General features: G+C 38.2%; 1 protein-coding gene across 1 annotated transcript in view; it reads right to left on the reverse strand.

The window, feature by feature from the left end:
• The window catches only part of TMEM255B (transmembrane protein 255B), a 174,454-nt gene that overhangs the window by 12,466 nt on the left and 137,089 nt on the right, over window positions 1-24,899 (reverse strand). Inside the window, exon 8 of the mRNA XM_053705455.1 lies at window positions 19,680-19,823. Coding sequence (XP_053561430.1) covers window positions 19,680-19,823 — 144 coding nt within the window. The remainder of the gene's footprint in view (window positions 1-19,679; window positions 19,824-24,899) is intronic.

Genomic DNA, 24,899 nt, shown 5'->3' on the forward strand with positions numbered 1-24,899 from the left:
CACAACACTTACATGTACAGTATGTACATTATAGACAATTACAGGCATACCTCAGAGATATTGCGGGTTTGGTTTCAGACCACCGCAATAAAGCGAATATAGCAATAAAGTGAGTATATATAGGTGTGTATATATGTGAATTCATGTTTACTTATGTGTTTATATGTGTATATATGTTGGAAAAATGGCGCAGATAGACTTCCTCGACACAGGGTTGCCATGAACCTTCAATTTGTAAAGAGAGCAATATCTGCGAAGCGCAATAAAACGAGTTATGCCTGTTACCTGGCTGTGTTTTGTTAAGGACCAGTAGTGCATTGCTGTTCTGAAGCAACAAAAACTATGGCACAGATTCTTAATTCTGCTTCTTCTGATAAAAACTAAAACTATTGTAGATGGCCCCTTTGCAGAGGTAAACAAAGGGGCCATCTACATTGTTTTTTTGCATCGGAAGAAGCAGAATTAAGAATCTGTGCCATAGTTTTGGTTGCTCCAGGAAAACCCTGAACTGGAAATGGAAATGTGTGCTTTGGGGTCTTCTTCAGGATGAGCAATCAAGGTAGTTACAACTCAAAAGAGCCCTCTGGAAGGGAGAACAGCAGATTGTGGGTACAGAGCCTTACCTAAACCTGGCCCTGTGCCACTGGACATTTTTAGGAAACATATTATTATTTCTGTGTTCAATAGCTATAACTTAACACGACTAAAACCATAATTATGCTTACCTGGTGGTGAGAGTCCATGATCCATTACTCACTCTTCCTTACCACTAGGAGGAGGCAAAATTCCTCAAACCCAAGAGTTATATAAAACCTTCCCTGCCTTATTAGAATCTAGTCTGACGTGTAGCCAAGCAAAAAAGGTAGGAGAATAAAAAGATCAAAAAGGAGCAGGGAAAGAAGAGGTGCAAAAAATAATGAAAAAAATAGAGCTACCCCATAAGGTGGGGTCTCATGGACTCTCACCACAATGAAATAAATGAATTTATCAGTTGAGCATAAATTATATTTTCTTTCTTACGGGTGTTGAGAGTCCACAATCCATTACTCCTGGGAAACTAATACCCAAGCAGAGAAGTCTACGAGCAATGAGAGTGGGACAATCATGATATATAATCTAATTTAAAGGTCAGATTTCAAGTGGAGCAGTATTTAAGTTGAAAGTAAAAACCTGATGCGTGTAAAAAGCTGAAGATAGAATATCACTTTTGCGTTAACGTATTCCACTTAGAAGTCAATGGAGCAAGAAAAATGGAAAAACAACCTAACACCCTACTTGCGCGCAAACCCGATTGCATATTCTCAAGTGCACTAATCCAACATGAAAACATTAATATTTTCAATTCTCTTCACACAAAAGAATATGTTCTATTTATTCTTAAATACATATATATATAATGGTATTTGGGTAACAATATATACAGTATCTCACAAAAATGAGTGCACCCCTCACATTTTTGTAAATATTTTATTATATCTTTTCATGTGACAACACTGAAGAAATGACACTTTGCTACAATGTAGTGAGTGTACAGCCTGTATAACAGTATAAATGAGCTGTCCCCTCAAAATAACTCAACACACAGCCATTAATGTCTAAACTGTTGACAACAAAAGTGAGTACATCCCTAAGTGTAAATGTCCAAATTGGGCCCAATTAGCCATTTTCCCTCCCCGGTGTCATGTGACTTGTTAGTGTTACAAGGTCTCAGGTGTGAATGGGGACCAGGTGTGTTAAATTTGGTGTTATGGCTCTTACACTCTCTCATACTGGTCACTGGAAGTTCAACATGGCACCTCATGGCAAATAACTCTCTGAGGAGCTGAAAAAAAGAATTGTTGCTCTACATAAAGATGGCCTAGCCTATAAGAAGATTGCCAAGACCCTGAAACTGAGCTGCAGCACAGTGGGCAAGACTATACAGTGGTTTCATAGGACAGGTTCCACTCAGAACAGGCCTCACCATGGTCGACCAAAGAAGTTGAGTGCACTTGCTCAGCGTCATATCCAGAGGTTGTCTTTGGGAAATAAACGTATGATTGCTGCCAGCATTGCTGCAGAGGTTGAAGGGGTAAGGGATCAGCCTGTCAGTGCTCAGACCATATACCGCACACTGCATCAAATTGGTCTGCATGGCTGTCGTCCCAGAAGGAAGCCTCTTCTAAAGATGATGCACAAGAAAGCCTGCAAACAGTTTGCTGAAGACAAGCAGACTAAGGACATAGATTACTGGAACCATGTCCTGTGGTCTGATGAGACCAAGATAAACTTATTTAGTTCAGATGGTGTCAAGTGTGTGTGGCGGCAACCAGGTGAGGAGTACAAAGACAAGTGTGTTTTACCTACAGTCAAGCATGGTGGTGGGGGTGTCATGGTCTGGGCCTGCATGAGTGCTGTCAGCACTGGGGAGCTAAAGTTCATTGAAGGATCCATGAATGCCAACATGTACTGTGACATACTGAAGCAGAGCATGATCCCCTCCCTTCAGAGACTGGGCCGCAGGGCAGTATTCCAACATGATAACAACCCCAAACACACCTCCAAGACGACCGCTGCCTTGCTAAAGAAGCTGAGGGTAAAGGTAATGGACTGGCCAAGCATGTGTCCAGACCTAAAACCTATTTAGCATCTGTGGGGCATCCTCAAACGGGAGGTGGGGGTGCGCAAGGTCTCTAACATCCACCAGCTCCGTGATGTCGTCATGGAGGAGTGGAAGAAGACTCCACAGGCAACCTGTGAAGCTCTGGTGAACTCCATCCCCAAGAGGGTTAAGGCAGTGCTGGAAAATAATGGTGGCCGCACAAAATATTGACACTTTGGGCCCAATTTGGACATTTCCATTTAGGGGTGAACTCACTTTTGTTGCTAACGATTTAGATATTAATGGCTGTGTGTTGAGTTATTTTGAGGGGACAGCAAATTTTTACTGTTATAAAGGCTGTACACTCACTATTTTGAATCAAAAAAGGGATAAAAAGTACAAATTTCTCACCAGATCAGTATATAAAACCTGCGCCAAAAAGTAAATACCCTTTGTCAATCATAGGAAGACTGAATAGAGAGCCTTTTCTGTTGCAATAAATAATGTTTTACTAAATTTAAAAATATTTCATAAAACACAAAAATTCATTTAAATCAACACATACAATTAGATAAAAAATAAATAAATACGCTGTAGGATCCTACACAAAGTTGAAAACCATTAAGTGTGCAATTCAAATAAGTTATTATAATAATCCATCCAATATATCTATCATAAGTAGTTAATGAATTCATAGCAAACACCAATATAAAATACAAGAAAGCACCCGTTGTCCACCAAACCAGCTGGCTCTAATTGAAAAGCTGTTTGCTGAACTTAGTCTTACACAATGCTTATACCGGAATAGCAAGAACATTTTTTTTCTCTTTGCAACAAATCCTTTTTGATGTAGCCGGGTCCTATTACCAGACCATTTACGATCTCCTTAGCCGCGTCCTATTTTCAGACCGTTTACGATCTCCTTCGTCAGGTCCTATTTCCAGACCATTTACGATCACCTTGCAATGCCGTCTCCAGGAGTCCACCCCAGCCGTTTGAACCAGACTGGACACCTTGGCGGCTTGCTTGTTGGAGCACTCTGAAGTCTCTTCCAGGTTCCCCTTTTAGGTATGGTAGCCTTTCTAGGATAAAATGAACAACCCCTGCAACGTGTTTCAACTACCCTTGTCGTCTTATTCAAGCAGTTAAGGTTCATGACTGGTCAATGTCCTCTTTTTGTATCCCTAATTTCGGATTTTCTCCTTCCTGATTAGCCCTTGTTATGGCCATCTTTCTTTGTGAAGTTTATAATGCTAAATCCCTTAAAGGGATATTCTTTGAACAGTTGTTTAAATCCTTTTTCATATTCTGATATGGGTATATTGATAGGATTCATTTAACCCCACCTTGGTTTATACCCTAAAACAGAAGTTAATTTTAAAGTGACATAATTAAAAACTGATTCTTATAACGTGATCGTCTAAATTTAACACATAGATAAAATATTGTGCACTTTGTTTTCTTATGATCAATTAAGTTTTTACAACAAACTTTTTTTTATAAAAACATTGTATTGCAGCATATTACAGCACCTAGTTCCAATTCTAAATTCAGGCCATTCGGGGTTAGGGTATCTAATTCAAAGATCCACTTAGCCTCAAGTTTTAGTAGATTCTTATGCATACTTCCTCCTTTCCGAGGCCTAGATTTAGAGTTGGGCGGTAGCCGTCAAAACCAGCGTTAGAGGCTCCTAACGCTGGTTTTTACTGCCCTCTGGTATTTGGAGTTAGTCATTAAAGGGTCTAACGCTCACTTTTCAGCCGCGACTTTTCCATACCACAGATCCCCTTACGTCAATTGCGTATCCTATCTTTTCAATGGGATCTTTCTAACGCCGGTATTTAGAGTCTTGGCTGAAGTGAGCGTTAGAAATCTAACGACAAAACTCCAGCCCCAGAAAAAAGTCAGTAGTTAAGAGCTTTCTGGGCTAACGCCGGTTTATAAAGCTCTTAACTACTGTGCTCTAAAGTACACTAACACCCATAAACTACCTATGTACCCCTAAACCGAGGTCCCCCCACATCGCCACCACTCGATAAAAAATGTTTAACCCCTAATCTGCCGACCGCCACCTACATTATACTTATGTACCCCTAATCTGCTGCCCCTAACACCGCCGACCCCTATATTATATTTATTAACCCCTAATCTGCCCCCCTCAACGTCGCCTCCACCTGCCTACACTTATTAACCCCTAATCTGCCGAGCGGACCGCACCGCTACTATAATAAAGTTATTAACCCCTAATCCGCCTCACTCCCGCCTCAATAACCCTATAATAAATAGTATTAACCCCTAATCTGCCCTCCCTAACATCGCCGACACCTAACTTCAATTATTAACCCCTAATCTGCCTTTCCGAATCTCGCCGCTACTGTAATAAATGGATTAACCCCTAAAGCTAAGTCTAACCCTAACCCTAACACCCCCCTAAATTAAATATAATTTAAATCTAACGAAATAAATTAACTATTATTAAATAACTTATTCCTATTTAAAGCTAAATACTTACCTGTAAAATAAACCCTAATATAGCTACAATATAAATTATAATTATATTATAGCTATTTTAGGATTTATATTTATTTTACAGGCAACTTTGTATTTATTTTAACCAGGTACAATAGCTATTAAATAGTTAAGAACTATTTAATAGCTAAAATAGTTAAAATAATTACAAAATTACCTGTAAAATAAATCCTAACCTAAGTTACAATTAAACCTAACACTACACTATCAATAAATTAATTAAATAAAATACCTACAAATAACTACAATTAAATAAACTAACTAAAGTACAAAAAAATAAAAAAGAACTAAGTTACAAAAAATAAAAAAATATTTACAAACATTAGAAAAATATTACAACAATTTTAAACCAATTACACCTACTCTAAGCCCCCTAATGAAATTACAAAGCCCCCCAAAATAAAAAAATGCCCTACCCTATTCTAAATTAAAAAAGTTCAAAGCTCTTTTACCTTACCAGCCCTTAACAGGGCCCTTTGCGGGGCATGCCCCAAGAAATTCAGCTCTTTTGCCTGTAAAAAAACATATACAATACCCCCCCCAACATTACAACCCACCACCCACATACCCCTAATCTAACCCAAACCCCCCTTAAATAAACCTAACACTAAGCCCCTGAAGATCTTCCTACCTTATTTTCACCTCACCGGGTATCACCGATCGGTCCTGGCTCCAAAATCTTCATCCAACCCAAGCGGGGGCTGGCGATCCATAATCCTGCGGCTGAAGAGGTCCAGAAGAGGCGATCCAGACCGGCAACCATCTTGATCCAAGCGGCATCTTCTATCTTCATCCGATGAGGAACGGCTCCATCGTGAAGACCTCCAGCGCGGATCAATCTTCTTCCGACGACGTCCAACTGAAGAATGACGGTTCCTTTAAGGGACGTCATCCAAGATGGCGTCCCTCGAATTCCGATTGGCTGATAGGATTCTATCAGCCAATCGGAATTAAGGTAGGAAAATTCTGATTGGCTGATGGAATTAGCCAATCAGAATCAAGTTCAAACCGATTGGCTGATCCGATCAGCCAATCAGATTGAGCTCGCATTCTATTGGCTGTTCCGATCAGCCAATAGAATGCGAGCTCAATCTGATTGGCTGATCGGATCAGCCAATCGGATTGAACTTGATTCTGATTGGCTGATTCCATCAGCCAATCAGAATTTTCCTACCTTAATTCCGATTGGCTGATAGAATCCTATCAGCCAATCGGAATTCGAGGGACGCCATCTTGGATGACGTCCCTTAAAGGAACCGTCATTCTTCAGCTGGACGTCGTCGGAAGAAGATTGATCCGCGCTGGAGGTCTTCACGATGGAGCCGTTCCTCATCGGATGAAGATAGAAGATGCCGCTTGGATCAAGATGGTTGCCGGTCTGGATCGCCTCTTCTTCCCGGATAGGATGAAGACTTTGGAGCCTCTTCTGGACCTCTTCAGCCGCAGGATTATGGATCACCAGGTCTGCTTGGGTTGGATGAAGATTTTGGAGCCAGGACCGATCGGTGATACCCGGTGAGGTGAAGATAAGGTAGGAAGATCTTCAGGGGCTTAGTGTTAGGTTTATTTAAGGGGGGTTTGGGTTAGATTAGGGGTATGTGGGTGGTGGGTTGTAATGTTGGGGGGGGGGTATTGTATGTGTTTTTTTACAGGCAAAAGAGCTGAATTTCTTGGGGCATGCCCCGCAAAGGGCCCTGTTCAGGGCTGGTAAGGTAAAAGAGCTTTGAACTTTTTTAATTTAGAATAGGGTAGGGCATTTTTTTATTTTGGGTGGCTTTGTAATTTCATTAGGGGGCTTAGAGTAGGTGTAATTAGTTTAAAATGGTTGTAATATTTTTCTAATGTTTGTAAATATTTTTTTATTTTTTGTAACTTAGTTCTTTTTTATTTTTTGTACTTTAGTTAGTTTATTTAATTGTAGTTATTTGTAGGTATTGTATTTAATTAATGTATTGATAGTGTAGTGTTAGGTTTAATTGTAGGTAATTGTAGGTATTTTATTTAATTTATTTATTGATAGTGTAGTGTTAGGTTTAATTGTAACTTAGGTTAGGATTTATTTTACAGGTAATTTTGTAATTATTTTAACTATTTTAGCTATTAAATAGTTCTTAACTATTTAATAGCTATTGTACCTGGTTAAAATAAATACAAAGTTGCCTGTAAAATAAATATTAATCCTAAAATAGCTATAATATAATTATAATTTATATTGTAGCTATATTAGGGTTTATTTTACAGGTAAGTATTTAGCTTTAAATAGGAATAATTTATTTAATAAGAGTTAATTTATTTAGTTAGATTTAAATTATATTTAATTTAGGGGGGTGTTAGGGTTAAAGTTAGACTTAGCTTTAGGGGTTAATAAATTTATTAGAGTAGCGGTGAGCTCCTGTCGGCAGATTAGGGGTTAATACTTGAAGTTAGGTGTCGGCAATGTTAGGGAGGGCAGATTAGGGGTTAATACTATTTATTATAGGGTTATTGAGGCGGGAGTGAGGCGGATTAGGGGTTAATACATTTATTATAGTAGCGCCAGGTCCGGTCGGCAGATTAGGGGTTAATAAGTGTAGTTAGGTGGAGGCGACGTTGGGGGCGGCAGATTAGGGGTTAATAAATATAATATAGGGGTCGGCGATGTTAGGGCAGCAGATTAGGGGTACATAGGGATAATGTAGGTGGCGGGGGTGTACGGAGCGGCAGATTAGGGGTTAAAAATAATATGCAGGGGTCAGCGATAACGGGGCGGCAGATTAGGGGTTAATAAGTGTAAGGTTAGGGGTGTTTAGACTCGGGGTACATGTTAGAGTGTTAGGTGCAGACGTAGGAAGTGTTTCCACATAGAAAACAATGGGGCTGCGTTAGGAGCTGAACGCGGCTTTTTTTGCAGGTGTTAGGGTTTTTTTCAGCTCAAACAGCCCCATTGTTTTCTATGGGGGAATCGTGCACGAGCACGTTTTTGAAGCTGGCCGCGTCCGTAAGCACCGCTGGTATCGAGAGTTGAAGTTGCGGTAAATATGCTCTACGCTCCTTTTTTGGAGCCTAACGCAGCCATTCTGTGAACTCTAAATACCAGCGGTATTTAAAAGGTGCGGCCAGAAAAAAGCAAGCGTAGCTAACGCACCCCTTTGGCCGCAGAACTCTAAATCTAGGCGCGAATGTTTTGAAGTTTGGCTATTCCAGTATAAGTAAATTGTTTCAAATTGCATTTATTACAGTTTTTAAAGTGTATCGGAACTGGGAGATCTTTATTTCTGTCCTCATCCACATTTGCATTCTATTAGATATACTACATTTCGATCAGTGCATCTGCTCACATTATTAATTTTATATTCTTTACCAGTAATTGTTGATTATTAATTGTTAACATTTATTAATGTTATTAATTGTTAACATTTGTACTGTTTTCGAATGTCTGCATGCTTTACATGCTAAAAACCTTGTAATTTGTTCCCCTTTAAGTCTTTCTCAATAAACCTATTATTTTACCTTCTCAATTCAGTTAGTGCTAATTTTTTCTTTACATTATCAGCCTTTCTATATGCAATTCTAAATGTTTTTGATAATGTCTGGCCCAGCCTGTTATCCTGTAGTAGGACCCACCAATGTTTCCTAATAATTTTGTCTATTACTTTATGATTTCCACTGTACTGTGTGATAAAAGGGATATCCACTAATGGCTCTTTCTTTATATTATTCCTTTGGGTATTCAAAACTATATCTCTATCTTTCTCCCCAACCTCTCTTCTTGTTATTTCTATATACTCCTTCTATCAAATACGCCCCACCACCCAACTCCTTCCAGAAAATTGGCCTCCCAATATCCCATGAAAAAATTTGCATAGCTATTGGCGAATTTGGTACCCATAGCCGTGCCACAGATTTGTTCATAAAATGTATTTTCGAAAGAAAAAAAATTATGTGTTAGAATGAAGTCAATAGCTTTTAATAGAAAATGTGCTTGTTCTTTATTCATGGTGGCATCATAATCCAAGAAGAACCTCACTGCTTTCAACTCATCTGTGTGTTTGATATATGTGTACAATGAAGTTACATCACATGTCATTAAAAGCATGTTCTCTTGCCATTCAAAGTTTATAATGACATTTAGTACTTGTTGGATTTTTGCTAAAATGTAAAACAGTGTTATCTTCGGGAATAGAGGTAGTAAATAATTAAATTCTTTTTAATTTAAAATTCCTTTTTCTTTTGCATCTTTCAACAGGATTTTTAATTCCAAATTAAAAAAGCTAGTTGGATTTCTTATACACTGTTTGTATGTGTCCGTATCATTCACTATGTTTGCACAAATGTCTATGTATTTTTCTCTATCCAAAATTACTATCCCACCCCCTTGTCCGCTGATCTAAAGACTATGGGACCCATTTATCAATCTCCGTACGGAGCTTGTGGGCCTGTGTTTCTGGAGAGTCTTCAGACTCGCCAGAAACACAAGTTATGAAGCAGCGGTCTAAAGACCGCTGCTCCATAACCTGCCCACCTGCTCTGAGCAGGCGGACAGACATCGCCGCAATTCAACCCGATCGAGTACGATCGGGTTGATTGACACCTCCCTGCGATTGGCCGCGAGTCTGCAGGGGGCGGCGTTGCACCAGCAGCTCTTGTGAGCTGCTGGTGCAATGCTGAATACGGAGAGCGTATTGCTCTTCGTATTCAGCGAGGTCTGGCGGACCTGATCCACACTGTCGGATCAGGTCTGCCAGACCTCGATAGAGGCCTATATCCTTATTCTCTTCTAAAGTCCTACTGTTTTTTACTCAAATTTAATTTGTTAGTACTATTGTTATTTCCTCCAATTTTTGATATTTTTTATATCATTAAGTACTAGTTTCTCAAATGTTTCAATACATGCCCCCCTATCATTTTATGGGTAGAATGATGACTTACATTTTAATCCTGAATGTAGGAAACCTTTCTCATCTGGTCCCAACTGCATCTGCCTTTCAATTGGATTTTTCATGAAAAGTAAGTGTTCATGAAAAGTAAGTGTTAGAATTCTATCAGCCAATCGAAATTAAGGTTGAAAAAATCAGCCAATTTCATTTCATCAGCCAATAGGATTTTTTCAACCTTAATTCCGATTGGCTGATAGAATTATATCAGCCAATCGGAATCTATGGGACGCCATCTTGGGTGACATCATTTAAAGGAACCTTCATTCGTCGTTAGTCGTCGGAAAGAAGAGGATGCTCCACGTCGGATGACTTGAAGATGGACCCGCTCCGCGCCGAATGGATGAAGATAGAAGATTCCGTCTGGATAAAGACTTCTGCCCGTCTGGAGGACCACTTCTCCTGGCTTGGATGAAGACTTCTCCCGGCTTCGTTGAGGACTTCTTGCTGCTTCGATAAGGACTTCTCCCGGCTTCATTGAGGATGGATGTCAGATCAAAACTTTAAGTAGATCTTCAGGGGGTCAGGGTTAGGTTTTTTTAAAGGGTTTATTGGGTGGGTTTTATTTTTAGGTCAGGGCTTTGGGCCGCAATAGAGCTAAATGCCCTTTTAAGGGTAATGGGGAGCTTAGGTTTTTTTAGTTAGGGTTATATTTGGGGGGGGGGGGGTTGTATGGGTGGTGGGTTTTACTGTTGGGGGGATTGTTTGTATTTTTTTTCAGGTAAAAGAGCTGATTTCTTTGGGTCAATGCCTAGCAAAAGGCCCTTTTAAGGGCTATTGGTAGTTTTGTTTAGGCTAGGGTTTTTTTATTTTGGGGGGGGCTTTTTTTATTTTGATAGGGCTATTAGATTAGGTGTAATTGGTTTAAATATCTTGTAATTTGTTTTTTATTTTGTGTAATTTAGTGTTTGTTTTTTTTGGAATTTAGGTAATTGTATTTAATTTATTTAATTGTATTTAATTTAGGTGATTTATTTAATTGTAGTGTAGTGTTAGGTGTTAGTGTAACTAAGGTTAGGTTTTATTTTACAGGTAAATTTGTATTTATTTTAGCTAGGTAGTTATTAAATAGTTAATAACTATTTAATAACTATTCTACCTAGTTAAAATAAATACAAACTTGCCTGTAAAATAAAAATAAACCCTAAGCTAGATACAATGTAACTATTAGTTATATTGTAGCTAGCTTAGGGTTTATTTTATAGAATTATTTAGGTAATGATAGGAATTTTTTATTAGATTTATTTTAATTATATTTAAGTTAGGGGGTATCAAACACACAGATGGGTTGAAAGCAGTGAGGTTCTTCTTGGATCATGATGCCACCATGAATAAAGAACAAGCAAATTTTCTATTAAAAGCTATTGACTTCATTCTAACACATAATTATTTTTCTTTCGAAAATACATTTTATGAACAAATCTGTGGCATCGCTATGAGTACCAAATTCGCCCCTAGCTATGCAAATCTTTTCATGGGATATTGGGAGGCCAATTTTCTGGAAGGAGTTGGGCGGGGGCGAATTTGATATTCTATAAAAGGTACATTGATGATATTCTTATGATTTAGAATGGAAACCATGAATCCTTTTTGGATTTCTTTAACAAAAAAAAAACTGATAAGAATTTTAAGTTCACTTGTGAATCCAGCCAGGAGAGTATTGTCTTCCTGGTTTTAGAGATCTTTGTTTGCAATGGCACTTTAAATACAAGAACGCATTTTAACCCTGTTGATGCAAATAATTTTATAGACGCATCCAGCTGTCATCTGGAAATATGGAAGCGAAATATCCCTAAGAGCCAGTTCCTGCAACAGACAGGAAGATTATATGTCACAATCAGAGATACTGAGTAACAAATTTGTTGAAAGAGGTTATAAGAAAGAGGACATAGAAATAACAAGGAGAGGTGGGGGAGAAAGATAGAGATATCATTTTGAATACCTAATGGAATAATATAAAGAAAGAGCCATTTGTAGATATCCCTTTTATCACACAGTACAGTGGAAATCATAAAGTAATAGAAAAAAATATTTGGAAACATTCGGGGGTCCTACTACAGGGTGACAGGCTGGGCCAGACAATATAAAAAAAAAACTATAATTGCATATAGAAAGGCTGATAATTTAAAGAAAAAATTAGCACCAACTGAATTGAGAAGGTAAAATAATAATTTTATTGAGAAAGACTTAAAGGGGAACAAATTACAAGGTTTTTAGCATGTAAAGCATGCAGACATTCGAAAAAAGTACAAATGTTAAATCAACAATTACTGGTAAAGAATATAAAATTAATAATGTGAGCAGATGCACTGATTGAAATGTAGTATATCTAATAGAATGCAAATGTGGAAAACAGTATATAGGTGAGTCAGAAAGGCCAGTAATGGAAAAAATAAGAGAATACATTCTGTCAATAGAGAATGCAGATGAGGACAGAAATAAAGATCTCCCAGCTCCCATACACTTTAAAAACTGTAATAAATGCAATTTGAAACACTTTACTTATACTGGAATAGCCAAACTTCCAAAAAACTATGAAATATGCATAAGAATCTACTAAAACTTGAGACAAAGTGGATCTTTGAATTAGATACCCTGACCCCGAATTGCCTGAATTTAGAATTGGAACTATCTGCATTTTTCTAAACATATTCTTGATAAAAGCTCCTGTTTTTTAATTTTTAGAATTATTATAGAATTTTTACAGAGCTAGGAGTCAGATGGGCTTTTTCAAATTTAGGATTTTTTAATAGAAAACTGTTCTACATAGGTGCTGTAATATGCTGCAATATAATGTTTTTTAAAAAAAAGTTTGTTGTAAAAACTTAATTGATCATAAAAGAAGAAGTGCACAATATGTAATCTATGTGTTTAATTTAGACAATCACATTATAAGAATCAGTTTTTAATTATGTCACTTTAAAATTAGCTTGGAAGAAATCATAATTGACTACTTCTGTTTTAGAGTATAAACCAAGGTGGGGTTAAATTAATCCTATCGACATACCCATATCTGAATCTGAAAAAGGATTTAAACAACTGTTCAAACAATATCCCTTTAAGGGATTTAGCATTATAAACTTCACAAAGAAAGATGGCCGTAACAAGGGCCAATCAGGAAGGAGAAAATTCGGAATTAGGGATACAAAAAGAGGACATCGGCCAGTCATGAACCATAACTGCTTGAAAAAGATGACAAGGGTTGTTGAAACGCGTTGCAGGGGTTGTTCAATTTGTCCTAGAAAGGCTACCATAGTTTAAAATTAGCTTGGAAGAAAGCATAGTTTACTACTTCTGTTTTAGAGTATAAACTAAGGTGGGGTTAAATGAATCCTATCAACATACCCATATCTGAATCTGAAAAAGGATTTAAACAACTGTTCAAAGAATATCTCTTTAAGGAATTTAGCAATATAAACTTCACAAAGAAAGATCGCCGTAACAAGGGCCAATCAGGAAGGAGAAAATCCGGAATTAGGGATACAAAAAGAAGACATCAACCAGTCATGAACCATAACTGCTTGAAAAAGATGACAAGGGTTGTTGAAACGCGTTGCAGGGGTTGTTCAATTTGTCCTAGAAAGGCCATACCATACCTAAGAGGGGAAGCTGGAAGAGACTTCAGAGTGCTCCAACAAGCAAGCCGCCAAGGTTTCCAGTCTGGTTCAAACGGCTGGGGTGGACTCCAGGAGACGGCATTGCAAGGAGATTGTAAATGGTCTGGAAATAGGATCTGGCGAAAGAGATCGTAAATGGTCTGAAAATAGGACCCAGCTAAGGAGATCGTAAATGGTCTGGGAATAGGACCTGGCTACATCAAAAATGGTTTGATGCAAAGACAAAAAAAAATTCTTGCTATACCGGTATAAGCATTGTGTAAGACTACTTCTAGCAAACAGCTTTTCAATTAGAGCCAGCTGGTTTGGTGTACAACGGGTGCTTTTACAGAGACTTTTACCTTTAAAAGACTTTCTTGTATTTTATATTGGTGTTTGCTATGAATTCATTAACTACTTATGATAGATATATTGGATGTATTATGGAGTGGCAGAGCGGTCTTCCCCGATGTGTGGATCCAGATTGGTGGTCCTCAGCGGCGGCAGTCCAAAGCGTCATGGAGGCTCCTCTTCATCTGATCTCCGGCGTACACTGAAAATTGAATGCAAGGTACCGCATTCAATTTGGGGTATCTTGCATTCCTATTGGCTCAATTTTTTAAATCAGACAATAGGATTAGAGCTACTGAAATCCTATTGGCTGTTCAATTCAGCCAATAAGATTTCAGTAGCTCTCATCCTATTGGCTGATTTCAAAATTTCAGCCAATAGGAATGCAAGGTACCCTAATAAATATGGGCTACGTTGCATTTAATCTTCAGTGTGTGGCGGACGATCGCATGAAGAGAAGCTTCCATGCCGTTATGGACCACCGCCACTGAGGACCGCCGCTGAGGATTCGTGCATCGGGGAAGCCAGCTCCGCACCTCCGCTCCGGATGAAGATAGAAGATGATGGAGCCGCCTGGAAGAAGACCTTCTCCGCCAGACTTCACGAACGGTGAGTACCTATTTGGGGCTTACGCTGCATCCAGGTGTATTCTTTTGGCTGCGCTCACAGCAAACATTCTTGTGGCTGCCTCGCACAGCCAACATTCCTATGAGGATGCGTGCGCAACTGGCAACGGCAACGGACGTGTTACAAAACCCGCTTATAGTATTGATAATTCTTTCTTTTTTTTAACTATTAGAAAGGGTTTTTCATGCCAAAAAAAAACAAACAAGAAAAATAAGCAGAAAAACATTATAACCTCAACCTCAACTTTCCTATTAAAGGCTGCTTTAGAAAAATAAAATCATCAAAATTGTAGAATTTAGTAAAAGTATGCAATGAAGACCAGGTAATTGCATTGCAAATCTGATCTACAGAGGCCTCATTCTTAAAGGCCCAAGATATGGCAATGAATGGGTAGTAATGAGTTTAGGAGGAGACTGACCCACCTCCAAGTAAGCCTTCTGAATCAAAAGCTTAAGCAAAGATGCCACAGAAATAGATGTACTTTTGTCCCCTTTCTAGAACCAGAAAAGTGAACAAACAAACTAGAAGTTTGCCTGAAATACTTAGTAGCCTGCAAAAAGTATTTAAAAAAACAAATTAAGACTCTAGGGAGAAGAAATCGGTTTAATAACAAGCTTAATCCTGACTAATCCCTGAAAAAATCATGAATAACAAGAATATTAGCAATCTTTTTATGAAACAAAACTGAAATGGCACAAATCTGACCTCTAATAGAACCTGTGGACAAACCTATATCAAAACCATTCTAAAAATTATAAAAAAATTCTAAAACATTCTAAAAGAATGCCACAAAAAAAACATGATCCAAACACCACAAAATATAGGCCTCATAATAGATCTTCCTAGTCACAGATTTATGAGCCTGTTTCAGAGTCTCAATTATAGACTCAAAAAAACCCTCTGTCTTCAGATCTAACCATTCAACCTCCATGCCATCAAGCTTATAGATTTAAGATCCTGATGAAAAAACGGACCCTGAGACAGAGCAAATAGCCATGGTAAACAACTGGACATCTGGATTAGGTCTGCAAATCAAGGCCTGTGAGGCAAAGATGGAGCAATCAATTTCACTGATGACCCCTCTTGTCTGATCCTGGCAATCACCCTTGGCAAAAGAACCAGAGGTGACTGAAAATGCAGATAAGATTTGCTTTCCAACAGGGTCCAACTCTGAAGGGCCTTGAAAAGTTCCAAAACATTTATTTTTAACCTTGCCTCCTGAGGAGACAAAACACCCTGTGCTCTATGAGACCTCCAGACTGCACCCCAGCCTGAAAGACTTGCGTCTGTCATGATCACAGTCCAAATAGGATGCACAAAAGGAGCCCCTAGAATAATAGACTGATGATCTAGCCACCAAGACAGGGACTGTCTGGTTTTGGAGTCCAAACTATTTATCTGAGAAATCTGTGTTGTCACGCTGCTCCCGTGCTTACGTTGCGCCACTCTGGCTGTTGCCAGGGATGCGGCGGTTGCTGTGAGCATGAATCATCATCTGAAAACTGCTTAGAAAGAGAATCCAGCCAAACAGAAGAATATGCAGCCACACAGGCAATGCTAATAGCAGGCCTAAAAAAAAAACCTGCTTGCTGAAAAGCCCGCCTATGAAAGAATTCCATTTCCTATCCTTAAATGAAAAAATCTCTTCCAAAGGAATAGTAGTATACCTATCCAAAGTAGAAATAGGCCTACTTTAGGAACTGTCTCCCAAAGTTCAATATTAGAGGCTGCCAGAGGAAACATCTTCTTAAACCTAGCTGAATGATTAAAAGGACCACCAGGCTTAAAGCAATCCTTAGAAACTATCTTAGAGAAAGTATTAGGAACAGGAATAACCCATGGGGACTTAGCAGAATATTTAAATATTAAATCCAAATGTTTAATAGACTTGTCCTCAGACAAAAAACGTACAAAATAGCTCTTTCATATAATACTTCAAATTTGTAGGAAAGTGTTCAGAAGAGTTAACTTCTAAAAAGGTTTCAGGGACAGACACTGAAGGCTCCATCATTAGTGAAAAAGTAAACAAAAAAGACAAAATTAATGCTTACCTGATAAATTATTTTCTTTCAGAATGATGATGGGCCACAGTCCCCCATAACATATGGGATTTATTTTGTGTCACTAGGAGGAGGTCAAGAACCTATACAAGAGTTTTAAATCTCTCCCACCTCCCATCTCTCTCTTAGTTTAACGTATAGCTGAGTAGAGAATAGGAAAGATAAAAGTAGGAAAGACAAGCGGGGTCTGTAGAGGTGTCATTAGATTTGTCACTCAAAATTAACATTGCAAGCAAGTGTAGTGTTTGCTAACTGCAGGGTGTGGTTGCAATATTAACTGTTTCACAGCTGGGCCGCTCACAAAAAGTGTCCTTAGAGGGAACACTGGTTGTAACTACTCTTGTAGGATGAGCTGTGATACACTTGGGAGGACTCCTTCACACAATACATATTAAAATATTGTTAGTACCTTTATGAATCAAAGAGGTAGCAAGTAAAAACAGACCATATAATCCAGGTGGTATACACTAGTTACAGAAAATAAAACCATCAGAGTCTAATAAGACTCTGTAATAACTATGCAAGATAAAAGGTATAAGAATCTCACATATTTAATTGACCTGGCATACTGGAATAGTTTTGCAAAATAGCCATACATATATGGATATCAGTGAAGACGAAATAATCCAGTTACATATTAAATTATGAGTATGAAATGACACCTTACATATAATGAAATATGAAAAAAACAGGTAGAGAGCCCTCTACACTATGCTTAAACACCCCTCAGACATTACACTTCCCTCTGTAGTAAATTATAACCCCAATACATACTGAAATTACCCCAATTTACACCCCCCCCCCCTCCAGAACATGTATATGTACTCACCTTCTCCTGGTTATATGAAATACTGAAACAGGTACTGAGAATCTGTGAAAAAAAACCTGAGGTAAACTAAGCAATGAAGTAGCTCCAGACTGAGAAGACAAGCCTGGGAACGCTAAGGGAGCGGGGCTACCGCTGGAAGAAAACTCTGGTGCTGTAGGGATTGAAAAAATAACATTTAAACTGTCTAAGCATAGTGACACCTAACACTCATAAAAACATGGCCCCCTGCCTAGCTGAGATCTCCTCTACTGAACCACTAACTGCACTGAGCAGATAGTGGATTTCTTAAAGGGCCAGGCACACATTTTAAATAAAGTGACCTAAGATTGTCCCCAGAGCTGGCTGAAAAGGGCATCAGTCTTACCTGTCTATGACTCTGATAAGGATAGGGCAGGTAATGATCTTAAAAAGAGAAAAACATGTTAAATTAAGTCCCCTGGCTATGCTGTACCTGTATAAGAGTACCAAAAAATAGCCTTTGGGCTGTGTGTGTGCTACAGTAAACAACTTACCTCAAGCAGCAACCCTCCACTGGCCTAGCAGGCATGTCAAATCCTTGTCAATGCAGATGTAGCAGTATCCAGTAGAGAGCCCATCCAGTGCAGGTACTGAGTACTGCAGAGGATTGCCATAGGAAATACCTGTGTCCCTCAGGGGGAGGCTAAAGACAAGTCCCTGCGACACCTGAGGGTGTATTTATGGCTGAAATCCCATAGGGAAATGCTTGTGCACATAACAGGGTATTCTTATGTCTCTGTATCATTCAGCTGCTGTGAAATGTCACTTCTGTCTTCTTTGTGAATAATAATTACCAGGGACTCTGGGTCTCACATTGGTCTGAGCTCCAAAATTAAATCCATAAGCAAGTAGCGTGAAACACCTCTATTCTTAACCTTCTCCTACGAGGCCAAGAACAAAATTAAGAGAGAGATGGGAGGTGGAAGGGATTTAAAGCAGTGGCAGGAAATATATCCCATATGTTATGGAGGAATGTGAACCATCATCATTTTAAAGTACAAAAACACAACCATAAGGCTATATTCCCCCAAAGAAGAGTTCTTAAAGCAAGGGAAAATGTACCCTCTCCAAAAGAAGTATTAACAAAAAAAGGCAGTGAAGAGCTAACTCGACATAAAAAAATAAGAATAAAGCATGCGCAAGATCAGAGGGCACTAAGTACTCTAATAGCACACTCAAACTGAAAAAGCGAACGTATGCATAAATGTTGAGATTAACTGGACTACAAGCGATCCAACGTGCATAAACTCAATAGGCAGATGAGTGCTTACACATTAGTTCTTGGATCCTTATTAATACAAGGAGCCAAGAAATAAATATATATATATAATTAATATTGTCCCTAAGCTACAGAGTACAAAAATGTAAAAAACTAAATAGCTCAACAGGCTTATATGAGTTCTTTTACTTACCCATAGGCACCCAACTACTGGAAGATAAGATGGAATCCAATTGAAAGACAAACCAGTATCCAAACATAACAACAGAGGATATGGAATAAGAGTATACCGACAACTCAACAGGAAGAGGCAAAGGACAGGTCCCATGACACCTGTTTCCGGCTAACTCCCCTAAGGTGAAATTGTGCTAACTACCCAATACTACCAATATATCCATCCGCAAATCAGCAGCACTCTGAGGGGAAAACAGGCCTCAACTCAGTCTGAGAACCCCTTTCACAGAACAACATCTGGAGCACCTTCATTCTTCATCTACCGCGGAGGCAAAGACAAGACTAATTTCTACTAAGGTGGGAGGGTTTTTATAGAACTCTTAGGTTTTGGGAATCTTTGTCTCCTCCTTGTGGTAAAGAAGAGTATTTCCCAGAAGTAATGGATCATAGACTCTCACCACCTATATGACAAATATTAATCTGGGTCACCCATGTGTTATGGATATAAAGATCACTTTTATTCACTTAGTTTACCTGTGTGTGCCAGTTTCAATATACCTTCTTAATACCAGTTTACAGTAATCCCTTAGTGTGCCTGTTAAGTGCCAGTTTTAAATAGCCAGACTCACTGTGATCATTGGGATTACTACTACTGTGTGGTTTTATTTTCTAAAGTTGGGTAGTTTGTATGATAATTCATTTACAAAACTTCACTTCATTGTTTATAAATGTAAGACATAAAACCACAGTCATATTTGTTATTGAGGGGAAAAATGTCTTACCTGAAGGGGTAAAGGATAAGTAGCATACGATGGAAGAGCAGCTGTTGGAGAACAGAATCCAGTGTAGGTTAATATCTGTTGAGCTGGGTTGTATAGAATCTGAGGTGGTGGTGATGAGTTAAAGTTGGTTTGGGAAAGTGGAGTCTGGAAACCAAAGAATTTTGATATTTAAATGTGGTTATGAGTTCATGATGTAATTACGTTACATTTAATACACCTGGGTAATAAGTAACAAGGAATCTAAGGTCTAATGAAGCTATGACCTTATTGAGAACTTGCAGGGCCTTGGGTCTTATTTGTGGTCTCATGTAGACTATTGACTGACAGAAAGGCTGCAGAGCCATGTAAGGTTGTCACCTTTGGTGGAAAACAATACCAGCACGGCTAATTAGCATAATTAATTGACCAGAATGGACATTACATAATCTCTCTCTTACTGCTTTCCTTGGACATATTATAAAGCCTGAGCATCCAGTCTCCAACTCTAACCTCATGTTATTTTCTTACCCTTTCAGTCAATATCACATTCTGAGTATATAATTATTTACTGCAAACTTATTTTACTGCTTCACAATCAACTCAGACTATCTAATGATGTTACCGTTATCACATGACACCAGTATTCAGGCTGAATAAATAAATAATTGAAGCAAAAGCATGGAATCCAACTCCTCCTTTAAAAACAGTCTTCATTGGAATCCTAGTAGGTAAAATGACATTTGGAAAACACAGCAAATCTGGATTGGTGTCACAGGGCGCAGCACTGACAGTCTTGCGTGTTTCGGAAATACATCCATAGTCACAGCCTGACTAGGAGGAGTCGGATTCCATGCTTTTGCTTCAATGCTTTTGCTTCAATTGTTTATATTCCAGTATATCTGACAACTCCGGCTGTTTCCTGTAATTGGAGCAAGTGTCCATCCCACTATTGTTTGGTTTAAATATCATTTGTGAGCAGGGTATGAGTGCTGGAAGAAGGGCGGAAGTATACACTGTGGAGCCGACCGGAAGGGACCTGTGAGCTGCACTGTGCCGGAGAGGAGTGAGAGGTATTCCCCTCTTCATTTGCAGCATAGGTTGGTGTACCGGAATCAGAGTGTGAGCCCTTGATGATAATGGTGAGAAGCCCCTCCTGAGTGGCGGTGTGTTACCCTGCATATTTCATTACGACTCCGAACAAGACAGGACACTGTATAAGACAGTATTGATTGACAATTATCCACATATCTGAGGTCACTGGGTTTCATATATTTCCTTTGAATAAATAAATAGCCACTGATAAATATAGTAAACACTGCACCAATACATTGCTCTAAAACCTCAGTCTTTTACTGGCAATATTATATTTATTCAGTATCGGCACTTTGTAGATTTACCTCTAAATATCGTCCATACAGATGAAATACAGGACCGGTGACATCCACAGAAACAAGAGTCTGATCAGAAATTAAACACTGGCCTTGCCAATACCTGAAGGTCACCATCTTGTGTTCCACTTTTTTTATGGAGGACAGTAGGACACTAGGTTGCCAGTGGTAACCAGTATTTAAACTCTCCAGTAAAATATCTTTAAAAAGGCACTTATAAAAACATTTATCTCCATTAAAGTCTATAGAGAATTTTTATATTACCACCAGTTTCCACACTTTACCACCACCTCAATGGAAACTAGGCCTAAGTCTGATTTAAGGTCTGATGTGGGAATACAGTATATTTAGATAGAACCTTTCAGCACTTACAGGCTTAATGTTGCACGCCACCTAAGGACCACTGCCTAGGTCCCAAGTTCATAAATCAAAGAAAAAGCAGGCAGGTGACAGCAAATATTTCGGGATCAGTCTCCCTTATTCATGCCATACCTGATACAAACCATCAAGTGACTTATATACATGTATACCACAAGGTGGCGCTCAAGTGTAATTAACCCATTCTTATCTTACACATTAACTTATTCATTAATTTAACTCACACTTATACATTTCTTATTATGTATACATAGCATCAGAATAACTATTCTATAATTAATTCAATTTCTAAATTTTTAACCATCATTCACGTTATCATAGAAAAACATCAATAGATTACATTTTTCATCTCAGCAATTTTTATCATAAAAATACAGTAAGGTCCCAGTCCCTATTTAACCCCTTGGGTTCTAGACACTAATTCATATATCCAATATGCTTCTTTCTGTTTTAACAGAACTTCTCTATCTCCTCCTCTATGTGGAATATCTACTTTATCAATTATTTGAAATTTCAATTGAATTATAGAGTGGTTACCTGTATTACGTTTTCTTATTCTGAGTTAGAAGCAGCAAGAATAACTATTTTAACTAAAGGGTCAAGAGATTTTGAAGATAGCCCCATCTGAGCATACAACTCAAGAGTATGAAAAATTGTCCAAAAAGAATTTGGCATTTAACCTGCATGCAAATACCCTGGCGGAATATCACCGTGTTAAGCGAATCCCAAGGGGTTTGAGGATGGGAGCAAGACCTACACTGATGAAAGATAACCAGGACTATTGCAATCGATTCGAACATATATTGAACAAATGTTCAATGGACCTCATTGTTCTAACTGTAGAGTGTCTGAATAAATAAATTGATGAGCAAAATGCCAAACTATCTGAAATGGAAAATAGTCTGAGAAAAATCTTACCAGTAGCCGAGCTGGAGAAAATACTGCAGGAAACCAATACGAAGATTGCCGACTTGAAGAAGACAATTGAGGAAAGAAAACGCACAAAGTTTGCCCGGGATGAATTGGATTACTCCTCCGGTAAAGTGTATAGATGGCGCTATGACCCAGAGGGCGCCCAGCGGAGACATACGTCGCGCACCAGAAGATGTCAGAGCCATGGGCCGACGCAGAGCGGCAGTAGTACGGAGTCGCAGGATTCATCGCCAGGGGAGTCAGACCCAGACAGAGACAGGGCGGACGCAAACATCAGCGGCAGCTTAAAAGAAACAAAGAAGAAACCTGCACGGCAATTACGCTCAAGGCGAGGACATTAAATGAGGATTGTGATGAGATCTGGATACCGGGGGTAAGCGATGATGTTGAAACTGGCATGCTAGCATCCACCCCATTAGAGACACATAAAAACAATGTCATTAATATTTCCAAACATGAACTCTCTAAACCTGAATTAGAACTGTTAAACAAAGGTCTATTATTTTGCCCAGTAAAAAATTGTAACTTTTTCCAGCTGCAAAAAGACCTGTATAGATTCATAAGAACTTTGAAGTTAAAGACTTTGAATTGGGCTGAGAATGTAAATACAAATAATGAGAATCCAACAATCCATTTAAAACAACTTGGGCTAAAGAAGAAAAGTAAATACAATCCTATAGTAAATAACCATAGCATAGGGACATTTACAACTCTAGTTCAGAGGGATATTTCAAAACTGCAAACAAAAGTTGAAAAACATAGGAAAAATGGGAATAATTATAAACAGATGGGTACTAATATGTCAGTTGATCATCACTTAGCCTTAAAGAATTTACAAGAACATCCTGAAATTATTTTAAAAAGGGCGGACAAGTGAGGAGCAACAGTTGTGCTTGATAAAAATGCTTATATTAATGAAATTAAGAATCAATTGAGCAATGAGGCAGTATACAAGAAACTTAACTATAATCCTGTATTTAAACTACAAAAAGAAATTAATATGATCATTTCTAAAGCAGAAAGCAAAGGGATAATAGGTAAAGACGTTGTATCTTTCCTGAAGGTAGACAGTCCATATACACCTGTAATGTATGTTCTACCCAAAGTACACAAGGATGTAAAAAAAAAAACCAGGGCGCCCTATCGTTGCAAGCACTAATTCAGTGTTTACAAATATTTCAATATTTTTGGATAAGATCTTACGCCCTTATGTTGATTTCTTGGACGTGAGAGTAATTAAATCAGACAACCAATTTAAAACTGATTTATTTAAGAAAAAAACTGACCGAAATAGTCTACTGCGCTTTGAAAGTGCACACCCACCTTCACTCCTGAAATCTCTACCCCACAGTCAAATGTTGCGGGTGCGCAAAATTGTATCAGATGAGAAAATATTAGATAAGAGATTGGCAGAGATGGGTGAGAGATTCTTGGAAAGGGGTTTCCCTATAAGTCTTATTACTAAAGAAATTGAAACTGTAAAGTCAATTCCAAGATTAAATTTACTGCACCCAAAGGATAGAGTAAAGAAGGAAGATAGTCAAAAAGATAGACTAATCTTTATAACAGAATATAATGCACAAAGTAAAGAAATACAGCGCATTATCAGAAAACATTGGAGCATTTTGTCTGATTGTAATCCATCTGTGGTTGAATTTCAGAGACCCCCTATGTCTGCCTTTAAAAGGAGTGCTAACATTCAAAATAGACTGGTTAGAGCTGATATTGGCCCTAGTATTAAAAGTAGACCTAGTTATATTACTACAAAAAATAATGGTTGCTATCCCTGTTTAGGGTGTTCATGTTGTAGCAACATGACTAAAGGGTCAATTTTCTATCACCCTCACACCGGCAAAAAGTATAATATAAAAGGTTATTTTACATGCTTAACCACTTTTATAATATATATGATCAAATGTCCATGTGGGGGGGTCTATATAGGGGAGTCTACCAGGTCCGCTAAGGAAAGAATCATCGAGCATAAGAGCAACATTAGGACTGGTAATGTAAAAGCCCCTCTAGCAGCCCATTTTGTAAAAGCTAACCACTCTATAAGACAATTGAAATTTCAAATAATTGATAAAGTAGATATTCCACGTAGAGGAGGAGATAGAGAAGTTCTGTTAAAACAGAAAGAAGCATATTGGATATATGAATTAGAGTGTCTAGAACCCAAGGGGTTAAATAGGGACTGGGACCTTACTGTATTTTTATGATAAAAATTGCTGAGATGAAAAATGTAATCTATTGATGTTTTTCTATGATAAAGTGAATGATGGTTAAAAATTTAGAAATTGAATTAATTATAGAATAGTTATTCTGTTGCTATGTTTACATAATAAGAAATGTATAAGTGTGAGTTAAATTAATGAATAAGTTAATGTGTAAGATAAGAATGGGTTAATTACACTTGAGCGCCACCTTGTGGTATACATGTATATAAGTCACTTGATGGTTTGTATCAGGTATGGCATGAATAAGGGAGACTGATCCCGAAACGTTGCCTTTTTTACCTCCTCAATAAATGGTAACAATATTTGCT

The sequence above is a fragment of the Bombina bombina genome, chromosome 3 (assembly GCF_027579735.1).
Source record: "Bombina bombina isolate aBomBom1 chromosome 3, aBomBom1.pri, whole genome shotgun sequence".
Taxonomy (NCBI): Eukaryota; Metazoa; Chordata; class Amphibia; order Anura; family Bombinatoridae; genus Bombina; species Bombina bombina.